Source organism: Fulmarus glacialis, unplaced genomic scaffold, assembly GCF_000690835.1.
Source record: "Fulmarus glacialis isolate BGI_N327 unplaced genomic scaffold, ASM69083v1 scaffold19216, whole genome shotgun sequence".
NCBI lineage: Eukaryota > Metazoa > Chordata > Aves > Procellariiformes > Procellariidae > Fulmarus > Fulmarus glacialis.
The window spans coordinates 23,980-43,633 of NW_009220247.1; the positions used below are offsets into that span (position 1 = coordinate 23,980).

General features: G+C 41.3%; 1 protein-coding gene across 1 annotated transcript in view; it reads right to left on the bottom strand.

The window, feature by feature from the left end:
• XPR1 (xenotropic and polytropic retrovirus receptor 1) overlaps nucleotides 1-19,345 on the bottom strand; it is a gene marked incomplete at its 5' end in the record, with an annotated part of 36,947 nt that extends 17,602 nt beyond the window's left edge. The window contains 7 exons of the mRNA XM_009580699.1: nucleotides 3,712-3,891; nucleotides 4,131-4,318; nucleotides 7,863-7,944; nucleotides 8,435-8,518; nucleotides 8,941-9,090; nucleotides 13,171-13,394; nucleotides 19,188-19,345. Coding sequence (XP_009578994.1) covers nucleotides 3,712-3,891; nucleotides 4,131-4,318; nucleotides 7,863-7,944; nucleotides 8,435-8,518; nucleotides 8,941-9,090; nucleotides 13,171-13,394; nucleotides 19,188-19,345 — 1,066 coding nt within the window. The remainder of the gene's footprint in view (nucleotides 1-3,711; nucleotides 3,892-4,130; nucleotides 4,319-7,862; nucleotides 7,945-8,434; nucleotides 8,519-8,940; nucleotides 9,091-13,170; nucleotides 13,395-19,187) is intronic.
• Nucleotides 19,346-19,654: the final 309 nt, after the last annotated feature.

The window sequence follows — 19,654 nt, forward strand, 5'->3', positions numbered from 1 at the left end:
TATGCAACTATTCAAGTCCCCCACCCTCTCTGGTGTTTTACTGGCAGAAGAGCCCAGTCTCTTCCAACCAAGCTCTTTCCCAGAAACTCCCAGTCTCCGTGTAAAAGCTATACAAGCTCTGCTTTTCCTGTTGCTCCTCAGTTTGATCAGCGCTTTCTTTCAGGCATTTATGTCATGTCTATTGACATCTTCCACACTTACCTCCTCCCTCACACTTAACGTTATTTAGATTACAGACCCTCAGCATGGCCATTAGTCTGACGCTAGCTTGGTTTACTTAACGCATTAGCTGGTCTTTGGTGTTAGAAGTTGTAAGAGTGAAGATTGTTACTGCTGTATCTCCCAAGCCCTTTAGCAAAAGAAAGGGCAGAGGAAATCCTATTGACTGTCAATTAGACTCCCTCTCAATCCCAGTCCACTTTCCCTCTAAGCCTTAACAGCAGTTTTGATACTTTCAAACCAGACAGTTTTCATGGTCCATTACCTTTGATTACAACTCTCTCTACGCAGTTAGTTATAGGTACTAACAGCCAATTTCTCAAAGAGACAGCACCAGCACCATCCTGTAGTTCAGAGATTTATGGACCTTTAAATTAATGAAAGCACAGGCTAACACTGATCTTTTATATTGCTCTCCTTATTAACCTAAGGGGTACGCGGTTACAGAAACTCGGGAAAGGACTGACACATTCCCATCAGCTTGTAATGCCAATTTAAAGCTCTGGTCCTAAATTTCAAAGCCAAATAGGGGATTAAGACTTAGTGGCATTAAACAGCAGATATGGATCTTGACCCAGAAAGCACTGTGCTCACATAGGACAGCACCTATTACAAAGGCTCGAACAGGGCCAGCCGTTAGGGAGGTCTGTCCTCGGTCAAAGCAGTCCAGCTGCAGAACAGCTTCTGCAGAGGTCAGAGAAGCCACACCACCCTTCCTTTTCAAAAGGTCTTTCCTCCATTTTACCAACACTCCCTGATACTATCTTTACCTGTTTCATCATAGACCTTTTTTTTCTGGAAACAAAGACTAACTAAACCAAAAGAAATGTGAAAACAGCTTTACAGATAGATGTCCCTGAAAAAAGAGGAAATGTTGTTATTTAATTTAGGGAGAGACACTTAGGCGCTGCCAGATGACAGCATAAAACTTTTAAAAGAGTAGAAGCTTTCCTCCTAAAGGTTACAGCAGACAAGAAGTCAGCAGATATGTCCACAACCTAGCTAAGGCACCAGTGTCTCAGTCAACTGCCCTAAAGAACCTGAGCTGCCGTTTGAACCCTCCTAACCCCACAAGTCAGGCTCTGTGGTTTCCGACTGCTGCCGCACGCTGCCCAGGCGCAGCTGGAGCTGCAGCCCAGCTACCAGAGGGTGCTGGCGGAGGGCACTGCCTGCTGGCAGGTACCGCTGGCAACTCCTCACCTCCCAGCTGAGAAGGGTCTGCAACATCCTCCAGTGAAGATGGACCGCAAGAATAAAGTCATAAAAAACCAAAAGCTGGAGTTGAACCTCAGGTTCAAGTAATCGGTTGCAATTATATATCAACAGTTCCACAATCCAAGCACAGACTTCCTGGTGCTGATTACCGCAGTTTTAGTAAGTGCTGAGACAGTAGATATTTGAGCTGGAGCTAAACACTTCCTAGATTTTCACCTCTCACAGACAGGCTCCGTGCAGTTGTTTCGCCATTGCGGTGCCCTGCAGAGAGCGTGGGCATGCAGACGCTGTGCTATCCCCTGTGCTCGGATCCGATTCCTCCTGGCGAGCTGCTCTCCTCTGCCTACACAAGTGCACTCGTGGGCTTCTCATCCGGCAGCGATGGGGCAAGGAAGAACCCCATGTAGGCGAGAAAGAAGAGTCTGGCATGGGAATTAAACTTACTACAGGCTAAATAACTTTCTTCATTCAGAGGAAGATCAATTCAGGTGCAACTTACAGTCCCTCAGGGATTATCAAAAGAGATCCCACTCATGAGTGCCAACAAGCAGTTGGTGATGATCACAAATGGATGCAGTAAGCCTAGATCCATCAGGAAATGCTAAAACACACTGAAGTACGCTCCCGATTTGGTTCTAAAAAAATTGAAGGTGCCAGTAATGCTCTACTACACCCGATATATCAGACTTCATTTTGGCTGGAAATGAAACATATCAAGCATGTGAAGAAAAACGCTCACCAAATCAAAATTTGTGTGAGCAGCACAGTTCTAAGAATTGTGCTGTTTAAACCTCCTTTCACCCAGATAGCTGCTGGCGACTGCACGGAGAAATAAAATACACCCAGCCGGCCAATTACATACGATAAAAATTAGAAAAGCCTAACAGTTACTCTTTATGTGGTTTGTCTGGCCTCTTTTTTCCCCTTCCCCCTTCCACATAACACACAGTCAGATGTACTGTGTCATTTTCCACCATTAAGGTGATCTTGCATTTTGATGAAGCTTTTTTCCCCAGGAGACCTTGGGATGAATTGGCCTGTGCATGCTCGAAGATATGTCTGTATCGCAGACTGTAGTGTAGTCTAGAGATAGCTGGGATAGAGCAGGTACTGGAAACTAAGAGGTCTGTGAAGACTGAGAATCTTACTCTGTTAAGACATTAAGGTAAATTAGCACAGATACTGCTCACATGGTTAGAGCACTTCCAATGCTTCCCCTAGCACCAAAGGACTGCAGTAAGACTAATGAGGCTTGGGACTAAAGATACATCTATGAGAGATGGCTGAATGCTGGAAGACAAAAAAGGAAGAAACTGAAATAGTAGTAAGCTAGCAAATCAAATAACAGAGGTAAGCACACAGAAGTTAACTAGCTGTGTGCATACCTGCACGCACACGCTTGAAGCACGATTCTACATTTCATCTTTGTCATGTTCCAGATAAAGCTAATTGTTTTAATCGGCATTAGAATGATTCTACGAATAACATCAGCCAGCCAAACCCTCTTCTGCCCAATGCTCTCAGAGCAGTTCCAGCAAGAATAAGGTATCAAGGGAACCAACTTGATTAAAGTCAATTTAAAAGTCAATACAGGGTAGAGATGAACATGTGAAGCAGCCATTTGGAAAGAAACTGATGAGCCATCCAACAAGTTTGAAAACTCTTCTTTTGGAGCTCCCACCTATAGCTGGAACACTGAAGTAGCACACATATTTACATTCAATTTACCAGATTTATCTTACCAGGAAAAGAGGAGTGGGGTCAAAAATAAATAGTTCTGCTTAAGACCACAAAAAGATTTGCTGAGAAAAAAAACCCACCTATGAACATAATTTCATAAGCAGTAACCTTTGCAAAGGTTCCCTCTCCATCAATGAACCCTCTCAATGTTGGCACTCTCCCAGTTTGGGCTGAGGAGCATCCATGCAGCCTAATCAAACTGTTCCACTACATTCAAGAACAAACAAGCAAAGACATCTGAGTGTTTCTGTATGTGCAAAAGTATGTAAACAGCTGTTTATAGGAAGATTAACAAGCAGCTACCTGCAATACGAATGATAGATTGGTGCAGACAAGCAGAAGTTGCTTCTGTAAACCCATGCTCAACAATCATTTGCAGTCAATTCCTTATCAGGTCTGCTCTATGAATACCACTTATACAGTGGTATAAGCATCCCTCTTTCCTGAAGATTAGTGATGCCTGTACATACTTAACTGCTACTGCCCAGCTACAGCATTTTTAAAAATTTATTTATTTAAATCAGGTTCGAGACTTACCAATAGTTTGAGCAGCCAAAAACGGGACTTGTAATATAAGGTTTTGGTAGGGTTGATGAGAAAAAGCAACATGAAGCCATACAAGATGAGTGGATTCACCTGCATAGGGATGTAGGTGAATTTACCATATATACATGCCAGGAGGCTCAGGCACCACAAAACGCCCAGGAAACCAGCAATCTACAGAAAGATAGAAAAAACACACAGATGAAAACACACCTTATGAAAATACAGCCCCGAAACCTACAATGAATTCTCATTATAAGAAAAGGGAGAGCAGTGCTCAATCCTGTAATCTAATCAGACTTCAGCAACTTCCTCTTCTAATTGTGTTAAAACTCCTTGCCAGGAAACAGTGCAGGATTTATCCTCCCGATATACTGCACAGCTCAACCACTCCTACAGTCTATTCTGTTTACCTCAAAGAGATGTTGATGGGACAAGTTGCTGCGGGGATTGAGTTCGAAGATGAGGACGTGATTCACTCCAGCCTGTCTCCAGCCATATGTGTTGATACCCAGGAGAAAGAGGAATTCTATCAGGAGAAAGCCACCTCGATAGATTCTCACCAGTGGCCACACATTTGGTCCATCTATAAAAGCCACACCTGGCAAAGACAAAAATGAAACGACTTTAGTGATAGCACAAGTCATGTCACGAAGCAAAGCCGCGCTCCGCTGCTTTACGCTGGCTCTCCGATGCTCGGCTGTACCCCGTGAAAACAGGGTATGCTCGTACGCACCTGCGTATTGCAGCAAGTGGAGGACTTTTTGCCTAGCCTGTCAGAGGATTTAGGAGTATTCTGGGGAAAACTCGCTCTCCAGCTGGTGTAGTCGGGTCAGTAGCAGCACCTTAAGCCCCCTGTCTCACACTACAGGCACAAGGGACAGCGCTAGCATAAATTGTGACTATATGCACTTAAATGTTCTGGTTTAATGGAGATGAAATCCCAACAGACAGACACACAAATACTTCAGCTCCCCACAAAACCAAGAAGCACCATTTACAGCATTTAAAACAATGCTAAACCGCGCCTAATCACTGAACTCAATACAACTGTAATGTAATACATATTCATAACTAGCAATATAATTTCTAGCCGCACCCAAACAGAAAACCCAACATACTGGAAGGCAGCAATACTGGAAAGCCTGTTGCTTCCTTTGTTCAGTCTTCAGGGTTTTGGAAACAAATTCGCTTAATTTCAAACAATGAGCAGCCTTATACAGCAGCTTTCTCTAGCACAAGCCCCTTTGCAAAATACTGTCCCCTGGTTGCCCGATGCGGGTTTTATGAGAAAGGCACAAACAAAACACAGTTGTTTGAATCCTCACTTTTAGTTTCACGGAGTGTTTCTCACCCATATGCTTTTTAAGAGGGGAAAAAAAGAATCGATGCGAGGAATTTATCCTCACAAACCCTCCTGTCTAAATTACAGCCCCAAGTTTTTCAGACTTTTCTTCAGAGAAAGCATATCTGCAAGAAGTTCCATGAGTTCAGCATCTGTACTTTACATCACATGCAATTATGGAGGAACAGTGCAAGGAACCATGACTGAAGAACTGGTTGCTTTGAATTTAAAACTTAAAGAGAATATTGGATTCAGGCAAAAGAGAGTCAAATTTTGGACAGAAATGACAGACACCCTGAAGAAGCTGAAAGAAATGAGTCTTAAATACGGAATTGCAAAAGCATGCATTTCAAATTTTAATCTGAAATGCCTGCAGACAAAACCAAAGGAGATGCTTCCAAAGAGGACAGAGTAGTCCCAAAAATATTGAATAAGAAATGACCAGACAGAGTAGGACAGATGTGCTGTGTGCTAGTCGAGACAGAATACCCAGACAAAGGTTTATCCTGAGGTAAACACAGTTTAATATGAGAGTATAGCATATGACTTCCATAGCTAATGCCCACTAATCTTATTTCTGGACTCTGAGGGTGGTAGAGGACCATAATTGCAGTATGGAACAGCAGCTGGTTCTGGAGAAAAAGCAGATACTGAACAGTACAATGAGCTGAGCTACTGACAACACAGAAACTAAGAGTATCTCTGTGTATTCTCTCCTCTGATACTAAACCCTATCTAGTTTAGCTTGCGCAGTATAAAGGCTAGATTTGATTCCCTTTTCATGTTTCCTAATTGAACCATCTTCTTCACTACAGCCGAGCAGTTTGACTGAAGACCCTCAAGGATCCCGCTTGCAGGGAAGTGCCCAGCTAAGGTGTACGAGGTCTTAAACTGGTGTGACCCAGGCCAGGGCTCTGTACCAAAGCCGCGAGGCAAAAAGATTTTCCATTCATATACTGTTTCCACCTAAATCCAACACCACAAGCGAAGTCACCTCTTAGAGTCAGGCAGGTATGTGACACTTGATCAACTGATCCCTTCAGCAAGCGCGGGCTCTGAACACGGTGCTCAGAGAGGAAGGTGTCCCTGGTGACAAGCCCAATGGCATCACAGCCTAATTCACAAATGAGAGACAGGGCACTGCTGCAGCAAGAGTCTTGAGATTTTGCATGAAGCTTACCGCTTTTTGGTTAATAAAACATATGCCCATTTCCATGAACTTCCAATCTCAATTACACATAGCCTGGTACCTAGGAAAGCTGATATGGAAACAGTGAGGCCTGAAAATTCATAATCTTTAGGGTGACACTCTCCTGGGATCCACCTGTAGCAGCCTTTAATGGACCCCAAGTTATTGTGAACTCATCTCTCTAAAATGTTGCTGTTCTACTTTTAAAATCAGGCAATAGAGAAGTGGTTTACTACTAGAAGTCACGTTTTAATGCTGTTTCACAGATTCTACATATACATGCTAAAAACCTATCTTAGTCAATCAAATCATAAAAACAATTTAGCAAAAGTAGCAGAGAGGTTAGCAAAGTAATATCCAATTAAAAACAAACACTTTGCAGTTAGAATACAGCTTTTGCCCAATATCTGAAGTAACGTACAGATATCAGATCATGCCTCCTGATACAAACACACCTATTAGTCACTCTAGATTAGTAACATCTGCTTTAGGAATATAATCATTTTTATGAATTCATTCTCACAACTGTGTCACTTTTTTGTTCTTAATACTGAGAGATAAAGCAAACACAACTGGCTTCAACCGTCTTTGTATCTGACACAGAGACCAAGCATGTAAATTACAAAAAAACCCCCCACAAAACCCGATGAATAAAGAACAGCTTATACACATTAAATGGACCCTTCATGCAGATGGGTCAACTTTCTGCCTCTACCAGAGGAAGACCAAACGGGAAGCAGTGCAAACAGCTTCTCAAACAGAGAAATTTTATCCCAAGAGATGACTGGATCCAATTACAGAAACATCTGATTAAAAATTCTTTTAAGTCAAAAACACAGACATGGGCTTTCCCTAATGCAAGAGCTCATACATTGATTTGTTAAGCCTTTTCCTTTGTACTGCTTAAGCAAGTTACAACACTACTGAAATCACACGCACAACTAGTAAAGCCACTTGTGATTAAGCACTGTATCTGGATCTAGAGTACTAACATGGCTTTTACTCTAATGAGAGTCCAAACTCGGAAGGCGCAAAGCAGAATAAAACCAAGGCCTGAGATATGCAATAATTTATTGTAGCTTTTAAACAATCTTGCCAAAATCTGCCAACAAGAAAAATTCAATTAATTCCATTAATAGGCACGAGGCATTGAAATCCTAGAAATTTCAACATGAAAATGTCCTGAGTGGCATGGTGCTCACATGGCTCTATGTCTGGTCTCATTCGCTATAGGGAGTCAGTACCATGCAAAACTTAAGTTCTACGAGCACCTCCCTCAAGGTGGGAGAGGGCTGTGCATTCAAGAACAGTAGCAGAAATCTGTTTTTATACATGGATGTTGCACCTCCAGAATATCCCTCCAAGAGTAAAGAGGAAACCAGGAGAACAAACCATAATATGTTCAAAGTCCAAAATCCACGTATATAACATGAGAAAACCCACAACCTGTTACTGAGCAGAACTAGTAATTCACAACAGCGTGATCTGACTCAGACTGATTTAACCCAGAACATCCTGACCAACCCAGTTCAGATCCAGCCCTCACTAAGTGATGAGAACATATCCAAACTGAGGTACGGGAGCCAGCCGGGTCCAGTCAAGGATACCCACCTGAAAGTATGACAGTGACGTTCAGTGCAATGAACAACCCACAGAACAATCCAACCCTGAATGTAGTCCAGGCTGGTACAGGCTGTGAACAAAGCAATGGTGGAATTAAGGCGGAGTAAATAGGTAATCAGCAAAGTCAGATTAATTTGCAGAGTAAATTTAAGATCAGGGATGCAACGTTCTGGTCTCTGATCGCACTCTTGCTCTTTTTTTTAAAACTGAAAATGCTGCATAATATTCTTGCCTATGTTGTTGCTGTGTTGAAACAGAGCTTGGACATCTCAACGCCCTTTGAAAAATATTCCAGACCACACAAACACTAAGCATATGTTATTAGCACAAATTTCCTTTTACTATTTATCTCATCCCTTCATTACCTTGTCTGCATGCATTAGGAATAGTAAGTAAGCTATTTCCAAATCTTCCGGAAATAAAGCAGATTATGTGACCAGGCCCCCCCCCCCCAGTTTGCGAGCATGCTCACATCAATTATTTTCACTACTTTGTTCAAATGTTGAATCTAATTTGGCAAAGCTGGAGAAGCAGCTTTGCTATATAACTCGATCTCTCACCTGAGCTGCTCCCAAGGGTGGAACACGCAAACGTTTCATAGCCTTCTGTCTGTCTCCATCTTCTAACTCACTGGTCACCACTTCCTAAGGAGATAAAGATATACATTACAGAAGTTCATTCTAATGATAAGCACATGGTACTGCATTAAAACAACAGTAAAAAAAAAAAGCGGTTGATTTCCAAGTTACATATGAGCCCTGGCCCAATACGCTTCTAATACACAGTAACAAAGACATGAAAAGCTCACCACGCTGCATCAAGTTACTACACAACACAAGCTAACACTGCGTGAGCTTTTCAGAGTGAAAAGTTACCAGCTGAAGAGAACATACCCAAATTTATGTAAGCAGTGACAGAAATCAGTGGCATTTCAAAATCAATTAATAGTTGCCCTGGTGGTGAATACAAGCTATAGAGAAGGCAAAACATTATAGGAATCAGTAATGAACAAGAAAACATTGTTTTCTAGTTAAAAGAAGAGCAGCGCCCAGACTAGCATCTTTACCTCTGTTTCAGAGATAAGCTGGTTGATCTTCTTGCAGGTGTAGAAGGGTGCCACCTCCACCTCGGCCACCCGCCATTCTGCCCCCCGCGTCGTCTCCAGGTTCTTGTCATGCTTCTTTAAGATCTTGCGGAAGCCGGTGAAGTTCAGGTTCTGCAGATGAAGGAAAACAGTTACCGGCTTTTAACCTCAGTCAGCTCCCAAGAAGGTTAAATGGTTCTATTTCCAGCACTAGCAAAAAAGGAATAGTTCGTAAGAAGAATCAAAATTATTGCATCTATCGCCAGGAAGTTTTTGAGTTGTTACTTTATTAGAAGTAATACATATCCCTTGCAAATAACAGAAAAAATGTGGGACTCAAGGGCATAAAAAGAGGCAACTCATTTGCAGGGAACTACCTAAACCTCATATTCCCTGAAAAGTCAAATCACTGCCACCTTCCTCCTTAATGCAGGAAGCGACGACGTTCCTGATGAAACCTCACTGAAGATAAATAACCTTTGGACATACTCAAAACTTGTATGCTTAAAGTTATTTCAAGACACGCTCCCTCTGCCTGGGTACACCTTACTGCATACGTCCCAGGTACTGCAACTTGGCAACTGGTCTCTGAATTAGTGGTAGTTGTAATGAGCTCTTAACAAAAACATAAAGCTGCAGAAAGACTGTGTTTGTCCCAACTCCCACAGTCATTGCCAATCCTTCAAGATGTTTTCCCTTCCGAAACTAGGCTACTGATTTCCAGTTTCTTTAAACCTTACATTGTTTTCAAATCAAGTTTTCCAGATAAATGCATTATAGAAGGGAAATCCTTGTACAACAGAAAATTTGTGAAAGTTTTAAATGCTGCAGATTAAATCCAGACAAGTGCATCTCCATAACAGCATCCTTTGCCACTGAGTACATTGCACAATCACTGCAAAACTAGTTTAGGCTTGCAAACGTGGGAGATGTAACTCTCTAGTCTGTCAAGCACACAGTGCTGCATTAAAACACGAAATAACGGTTGATTTCCAAGTTTTATATGAGTCCTGACCCAACACTTCTAATGCACAGTAACTAAGATAGGCAAAGCTCATCACACTGCAGGCAACTGCTGTGACAAGATGCATCTGAAATCCCGCATTTCATTATACAGAAAACACCACTCAAAAGACTCAACGTCTCATTCAAGCAACAGCAGGAACACAGACAGACCATGGCAAGACTCACTTCTTAAAAAGCTTAGAAAGTAGCTTGGAAAGGAAAACAGAGAAAACGGCAAAATCCAATGCCCTGGGCAGAGGCGCCAACTACTCACTGAAATTATTTTCAATCTAATTATGCTTAGAGTGATTTAATACCAGACCCCTACCGTTTAGGTGGGGAAATGAGGCTAGGGAGACAGGAGCAGGAAGCCAATGCATTAACGATCTGCATTATTGCAGACAAGAGACTTTAATTACTTTCTATTGGAAAAGCCAGCATTCCACCCCAGGGAGAGCAGATCACTATTTCAGAAATTTGAAATTAAAAGGATGCAACAAAACGATGACTTTGGCCAGAGATTTTTCTGTAACCTGAACTAACGTCGCTTTATCTGCCACGTGTGCAATCACAGCCTAACTCTGGTGTGCCTTGGCAGGTCGGTCACAGTTACACCAGACACCCTAGAACCTCTCCAATGGCCTTCCATCCTCTAGCTGCAAAAATTCCGCAACCCCAAAGTGCATGATAAAAACACTATTGGTTACAGTGGTACTTCTGACAAGGAACGCACAGTGATGAAACTGTGAAACAAAACAGTCAAACATCGTTTATGCAGTCAGAAGTCTTGTATTTCTTTCTATTTGTGATGCTTTTATTTGGCAAGGGGCTTTCTCCAAGCCTGACTTCCATTTCTGCTGGATATTAATCGAATCCATTGAAGTGAACCAACTAATGGTATGTTTTGTCATTAAAAGTGAAAAAAACCAAACAGTGCAACTTACCCAATAACATTATGCAAGATCAAGCAGGATCAAACAGTGGACTCAAAAGTCTTTGCTCATATAGAAACATATTGGGAAATGCACCAGCAAGGCAAATGCACAGCAATTTAATAAGAATGATTCAGCCTCCATTATTTGCCCCGCAAGTGTACTATATTATACAAGTATATACTATATACTTAATTTCTCAAGATTTGTTTGTTCTAAAACACAATATTTCAAATAAATAGATTTATTGATATATGTACATACTCTAGAATTATACTACTGTTAACAATAAATTAATTTTATCAGAAGTTTAATCATTGGTAAGTTAAAAAAAGTAACAGCTGCCCTGGAGACAAGTTATAGTTTCACTTGATGTTTGGTTTGTGTACCTTAGGAATGAATGCCTGCAACTTTTGCTCTTGCTTCAGTCCTAGCAGACTAAGGAATTTGCTGATGACTTCACTTTATCTCCTCCACGAAGGCCTCAGCTATGTCATCCTCCCACCAGGTTAACGTTTTTCCGTTCCAAAACTGCAAGACCCTGAATACTCCAGTTCTTATATTCTAAGTTCAGAAGTGATTAAGAGTAGGACTCTGGGATTTGGGTTTATGTTTGTTTTAGTACTTGTATTCCATGTCCTCAACTTCAAAACCAATTTGAACTAATTTTTCTCATTCTCTCTTTGAAGTTACATTGTAGAAAGAAGCTCTGCTTCTTTTGGAAACTGTGAAAGCTATCAAATCCAGATGGGTTTTACATCAATATTTAGTATACATACAAAGGACCTGGATTCGTAGTAGCAAAAAGCAAAAATGTAAGCGTGCAAGATGCCTTTCATCACTGATGCAGGGCAGGAAAAGATTTTTCAACGGAATGACCTATGTCATCCCCTATTTAAATTCTTCATCAAGCCTCAGAAATGATTTTTGTAAGCAACAGTAAAAGCTTTCTTTTTTTAAGAGAGTGAAGAAATCACAGCAGGTAATACTGCTTCACTCCATACCTGAAAAGCAAAGGATACTCTACCTTTCCCAGGATTTTGAAGGCCAGAAACTATCACTAGTAGTTAAAGGACCCTATTGAGAAAGCCATAAATAGTTTATGCAACTATAAAACCTGTGTTCAGGACTCACGGAGGGGTCTCTCTTCAACCAATGAAAATAAGTAGTTATAATGTTCTTAAGAAGTGGTCTGAACACATCCTCGAGAGCTTCCCTTGAAGGCAGTCTGATGCTTTTTCCAGTACAAGTTGGACCATGATTTTCCAACCTGGAAACCCAGTATTAAAGCAAGGTAATTGCAATTGAGGCACCTGGAGTAAGTGCTGGCAGCATATGCGCATGTGCTCAAGGACATAATATCATTTTAGGAGAGGTACAAACACTCAGAATTTTGGAAAAATTAAGTTTTTGTCCATACTGCAGAGTGGTATTCAAGTAATTCTTACAGTGAATTTTGTTTAATAAAATTCTCCAGTACAACGCTGGTAAAGATCTAAATATAGATGTAGCAAATTTAAGTTAAAGAATTTGAGTTCAAACATTCTTATTTAATAAGCTAAAAACCCCCACAATAAGACATTTAAAAGCATTTTGGAGTATTTAACACCAAAAGAGCTAGCCTAGCAAAAAAAGATCTTAACAGTGTCAGGATTTTTGGAATGAAATCAGCATCCGCAATATTTACCATGCCCTTTCAGGACAGAAATCCAAGTACAACTAAAGATTTGTTTTTTCATACTTCAAGACAAACGAGCCTGTATCCTACAGAATTAAAAACATTTGTTTTTTTTAAATGGATGTTTTAACAAGAAATTCTGAGATAGCAAGGTCACAGTCACTACCATGGTAACGCCAAGAGGAAACAGTACGTTAGTATTTCAAGTTTTCATTACAAATATTAGATAAAAGAGCTTCTTCCCCAACTTGCCAGCTCCAGCCCTGCACAGAACAACACACCACAGAAGAAGGAGGCCCCGATGTGACTCTGTGTCCTGACCGTGCCTGGGCCAAGGGTGCTGGGGTCAGCCAGCCCAGAAAAGGAAGAAGAAGGGAAGTCCTTCTGCAGGTCAGCTTAGCATTTCCAGCTCAACAAAAAAACAAGACGACGTATGCTGCTAGCTGCTAGGCATCTGCCTTTTCTTTAAAAATGTTTAGGGACCCCAAAATAAAAAAAGAAATAAAAAATTGGCTTGAATAAGGCAACTCGAGGATACACAAAGCGCAGAGACATTTACACACAGGGCTTTGTAAAACCACCTCTTTTTGCGGGTACCTGATAGTTCTGCAGTAAGATGAAGCTGAGGTAGAGCTCGCTGAAGGCCAATTTCAGATCTTTGATATTCCTATGCTGGACACGCTCTTCATGGGACAGGTGGAAGACCGGCTTTCTGCGCCGCTGCAGCGTGGAAGCCCCACTGGCTTCTTTCTGTGCATCCAAAGTTGACTGTAACTCAGTCCGAAGAGTAGTAAACCTGCGCTGAGCTTCTGCAAGCTTTTCTGTTAGAAAGGAAAGGGAAAAGTCAGATGAGAGGATAGCAACTTGCCTACTGAGCCCGTAAAAAGCACTATACCTTTTCCTCAAATAATGTGCCTGTAGGTAAAAAGCACTGCATTGAATAACCTACTGCATGGCCTTCCCCAACTAAGCATTACATTCAACAACTCTGCATATTTCTCTTTTATGAAGCTCCTTCTCGTTAAAGGTTTTAATGCACTCCTATGCAAAACATACATGTTCTCCAAAAAAAAAGCCGTCATGTCAGACAGGTCTTAATTAATATAGTCAAAATCAAGGGGCTGTCCCTTCAGCACAGACTGAAGCAGCATTAGACATGAACTCAGACCTCTCGACTTCCACCCCCGATCTGATTTCTAGAGAGTGCTCGTTCCAGGAGCGTACGAATATTTGTTACAGATGGAAGAAGCCCAACCTGCGCAGCTGCCGCCTGTACCTAGGGACTATAAACCAGCACAGGGACGCAGGGTCAGGCCTCCCCACGCTGGCAGAGCTGTAGCTGGAGGCAGCCAGGCAGATAGGGTCTCATCCAAATACCAAAGCAGTGACCACACGTCTACTCTGCGCGCAAAGGAAAGCTGCTCGCCTTTCTCCAATAAAGCAAATGCACAAAAAGCGTTAGAAAAAACCCCTGTTAGATAATATTATGAAACTTGACAGTTAGTAAGCAAAGCGCTTTTCAGATCTGTGCACCCACTACTGACTACGTGTTTACTATCTTTTTATATGTCAGTATGGAAATCAAAGGAAAAAAAAGAAACCACACTTCAAATGTGACACTGAATTTTGTTGCTCAGAGAGCAACGCAACCCCTCTGCCAAGCTCCCGGTGACAGACAAACACAGCTTCTGCTTTGATCAGGAGTTACAACACTACTTGCTGCTGTACATGATCCGCTGTAATAATTTATTCCTCTTTTCCTCAGTTTAGGCTCACGCAGGTTAGAAGCATTGCCTCATTATTTACTGATTAAAGGGAAAGTCAACCTGAATTTAAATATCATTTTGATGTGTTTTCAGAACAAGTCAGTCTCTCTTCCTCACATCTCAAGTATGAAAAAGGTGTTCCTTTAAACATGCTGCTTTATGTACTTTCAGAAAATAATCTTTTTGGCTAAATAACAATCTTTTTATGCTAAAAACAGCGTAACTGACACCATTATCTTTCTCTTTGTTCTGTACAACTAGTTCCTTCCAAGCTTTTCCTCCCGCTACGGCTTCAGTCACAGCTTTGGCCTCTGTTGATAAGCACCATGGCAGACCATGGGTGCTGGTGCTGGCGCTGGCCAGGAGGACACAGCGCAGGTTCTCAGCGTTGGAGCAGACGGCTGGGAGCTAGAGCCACCTCCACCCAGCGGGACACACACCACTGCACCAGAAACCACGGAGCCCCAAGGTCCCTCCAGTCTCCTGGCTGTCAATTTAATTCTCTTCATTAGTATCTTACGCAACAACTTAATGGTAATTCTCAATTGCTTCCCCTCCGCCCCGTAAGTAAGATTTACTCTTACGGGAGCAATTCTGACCTTTTCCTCAGTCTTATTCAATTCTGGTTAATTTTAAGAGCAAAACTCCTCTGTAAATAATTTTACAGTGCTCTGTATAAAATATTTTCCAGAAGGAGAATGCCTTTCCGAACAGGAAACAGAGATCAAGATAGAAAAATCAAGTACAGAAGAGCCTGAAACTCTCTGTAACTTTCTTGATTATAAACTCTATTAAAGTAAGAGGTTTTAAAAAGACGGGAAAGGACAACTCCTCTCTGACAACTTCTACAGCTGCAAGGACTCCACCGAACAGAGGCAATGCAGCCCACAGTGAGAATTGTCTGCCCACAGCTTACAACCACATAATATTTAACACACACAAGGTCAGACTGCAAAAACAATAATCTCTCCCCACTTTGGGAACTCTCTCGGGAAGAAGTAACAGATATCTGGTAGAGTAGCTGTTAGAATCAAAAGCGTTCGTATAAATAAAACTCACAAGTTCATTCTCTATATTCAAAACAACCTATTAAACTATCTGTGATACACAGATTTCTTTTGGATCAAATTATTAAATATGGAAGAATTTGAATTTACATCTTTCAATTGAAAGCACAGTTCCATTGTCCCTGTGTACAGAAAAATCTTAAAATCCATCAGCCTAATAACACAGTATTTAAAGAAAAGACAATGCTTTGAAACAGTTATAAAACTGCTGCTGCAATTTTCCCATCTGTTTGCAAAGCAACATCCATAAAAAAGCATCATCCCCAAATCAAACATTCTTCTTAATTATGCACTGCTGAAAAGAGTCATATGCTGTCTTCTATACAGCCCTCTCCATCCACAGGGGAGGACCGCAGTCCTCTGAAGATGAGGCTTTAAAGGCAACTGACCCAGTCCTACGATGACCTGCTGCTCCTGAGAAACGGCAGTCCTGCCACCTTCTTCTCCCTCCTGCCCTCTCTCTTGCCTCTTGCACTGACTCCAGTTATGCAGTCCACAAATCATTTCATCTTGTTAAGGTATGATTTTATCATCAAGATTCATTGCAGAAGCAAAATAAGACAAAACATGTGCTGCTATTCTTAAAACTTCCTAGGGAATTGCCTAGGGAAATGGCAAAGCACAGTAGAAATTAATTTCTCAGTTTGCAACGTACTCCAAAATCACTGAAAAGACATTCACCACTATCACTAATTTAGCACTCTGAAAAGTGACTTTTAAAAAAATATGCCACTCAAAAGAGTTAGAAAAAAGCAGCATACGCTTAGAAATTGGAACCACTCTTGCTGTGTTGCAGGCTTTTGCATGACCTGATGCCCACTGAGTCCTCAGCTCAAGTGTAATCTCACAGCAAAGACTAAGGAGAAATCTAAAACCAAGAGAGGCAGACTTCAACAAAAGCGCTTGCAATAAAGCAGCAGCTTTGCCCAAAAAATGCTTCTAGATCCTGACTAAAAACCACTCTCTAAAGGGTTATCACCTCAACTATGCAATTCCAAGTTGTTTTTGACTCCATTTTCCAAGTTTAAAGAAAAGTTCACACATAAGCATCATGGGAAAAAAAAAAAATATCACACCACGGAGCTAGTAAAATTTCCTCCCAAATCGCAGTTTACATGGTCACGGTTGTGATCAAAACCTGTTTCACCAGACAGGAGGTAATCGAACAGCCCATGCCTCCTTGCAGCTACCCGGCTCAGGGCTCTGGGCATTTTAGCAGGCTCTTTTAGCACTCATTTCTTTTCCTACTTGTACGTACGATGTTCAATACTTTGCTTACCAAGTTAAAGCCGCGGCTTCCTACAAATAATAAAACCAGCTCCTAAATTAACCACAAAAATGTTACTAGCTAAACAGTAGCCCAAGCAGATCGTGATGACGCTAATTTAAAATATAACAAACCTCCCCTCTAGAAAAATCCCAAACACAAACCAAAACTGGCCACAAATAAAACTTTAGCACTTGAACAGGCATTTCTCTACTGGAACCATCTGAAAATTTTACTGCTATTCTTTTTTCTTGCAATTGAGTATAGATTTTCTTGAGCGTAGTCCAAATAATCACAAACTGTTTATGAAATCAGATTTGGTTAATGGCAGTTTTTCTTCCTACAGAGCTGGGATAATGGGCTGGGGAATTAAGGCTATGTTTGATGAGAGCCGACGATCTGAGTGCACAGCGAAAGGCAAAGGCACTCCAACCCCCAGTGCTCCAGGGAGGAGCTGGGATCTGGGAGCAGCCCATCCCCAGAGGACAGGGTTGTCCATGCTGTGGCAATCCCTGGCAATGCTCACTGAGGATCCCTCAGCACAGGGAAAGACAACGAGGAAATGAAGCAGAGATCAACAGAAAGCGTAGCTTTCTTGAAAATGGACAATATTTATTGTTGTAAAGACAAGCGTGTAATAAGCCATATAATAAGCCTATAATAAATAGGATGTACCAGGTCATAATCCAAGCCAACACACGCCTGGAGTTACAATAGGGTCCGATGTGACATATTTCTGACATGATCAAGAAGAGGAACCACTGATGGAACATTTCTTGATGTAGCTTAACCTTAATAACCCTAATAAAGGGTTTCCATATTATTAAAGTCACGTCGCTCTTTTGCAAATAAAAGACTTATTTTAATCTTATCACAAGAGATTTTCAAATTACATGTATTCTCTCCTATAATTTTTTGAAATGACAGCAAGTTGAAAAAACCCTACCCTGTATTATTAATGCCACTTTAAACAATGCTGGAACGGGTGCACGTGTGCTAGCAGGTCCTCATTAGGGAAAATTATAATCTGTGTTGTGCATCTGAATTGACAGAACTTCCTCCACAGAGTCTAGGTCGTAATACACAGGATCTGATATAACTAGAAAAGTAAGACAAGTTTCTGAGCATAAAAGCCTTGCCTCAGACCTGGGAGAGAAACAGAAGATCTCACAGGGAAACAAAACCAAGAACAATTTTTCTGAGTTAGGTACTTACGAATTGCATGTAGAAAAACGCCTATAAAGTGTAAAACCTGGCTCGCCTAACAAAACTATTACTACTACTACGCTTCTACCTACAGACTGCCCCTTGCCCCTATCCTGACACCCACTCTGGCTATAGCAAAACACTACTACTCCAGGGAGCCAGAAGAGCAGGCACAGCCAGCCCAAGAGAGCTTTACTTCCCTAGATGGAAGCTGAACAGAGGCAAGCCGCAGTGTGCAGTTATTGCATCTATTACGCTTTCAGCTATTCTCACGTTCACAACCCAGATTCTGCTAACAATAAAATAGCTAGCAATAAAGTCATCGCCTGATGGTTATTAAAGTATTTTGCACAATTCAACTTTGTCTCTGTTACCAGATTAAAATCAGAAATAGAAAAGGCTACCATATTGTGCTGCAAAAGCTTGTTTATAGCACCAAGTTAATAAATCAACATGTTAAGAGAAAGTATGGCAGAAGTCAATGCATCATTGTATCCATATTTAAATGCTTTTCTAGTTGAAAACCCATTTTAAACCTTATCAAAAGAAGCTGAAAACCAGCTGAAGTGTAATGGTGGGTGGAACTGGAGCACACTACTACTAAGCCTTTTGTAGCAATATTACAGGGTGAATTTCTGATTATCCCATTCTAAAGTTTATTTCCAAAACACAGGGTGGGAAAGCAAACTTTCTCAGGGAAAACAACAAAAAACGGCACTTTGACATATGACCCCTAAGGAATCCCTACTCTTACCACCATTACATTTTTTACTCAATTTACTAAACAGGATTTTATACACAGCCAATGAAAAATTGCTACTGGCTGATCTACTCCAGAAAGTTGCAAGAGTTCAAGTAAGAGTTAAGTGCTTAAAAACTTGTTGGACACATCAAGATGGTCAAGTTACCATACACAGGCAAGTCCATGATAGCTATTCCTGCACAAGCTCAGGAAACACCAGCCAGGTAGCTTAGCTCGCCTAAAACATGCACAGGAGACTGTCACCATGAATAAGCTGAGAAACTGTGCCCTATATGTAAGCTGCCACTTAAGTTTAAGAGCATTTTCATAAAGAGATGCTATTGCAAAGCAGTGAAATCACCTGCCCTTTGTTCTCCCTTCATTCAAATACCATGGTTTAGCTCCACGTCTGTGATTAAACCAGAGCAGTTTCCCATATAAACCTGCCCTGTAATTACCTGATGGTAGACCTGCATGACCACTGTGGTTATTCTGAAAGTTTCAGAGCTTCAGACTCTTTTTGTATTGCTGTATTTTCCACAAATATACACAAATAAGCACCTTACCTGAATAGAAAATGTTGATTTTGGCAAGTTCTTTCTCACAGGTTTGGAAGAACTTCTCTTCAAACGTGGCAAAACACCTTTTCACTGTGTCCTCATCTGTGTCTATAAAACAAAATAGAAAAAAAAAGGTTGTAACAGAAGGACATAGGAACAATTTTCTAAGTGGATGCCATGGAAATATTTCTTCAGAGTAAATCCACCTTCTTTGTCACACAGAGAAAGAATAACAATCAAGTCCAAAGGGCTCCGAGGGAACACATATTTGGCTGTAAAAGGAATTGCACCAAGATAGAGAGGGAAAAACCCACACAAGCAGAACTGCGCCTTGACCAAAGTTCCCATCATCTTTTGTGATCCTTCAAGTGCCACTGCAGATCTCACATGCTTCATTTCCACTTCCTAACCCAGCTTGTGTGACTGCACCTGTAGGGCCATCCTGGATCACGACTGCTCTTTATACCTACAGG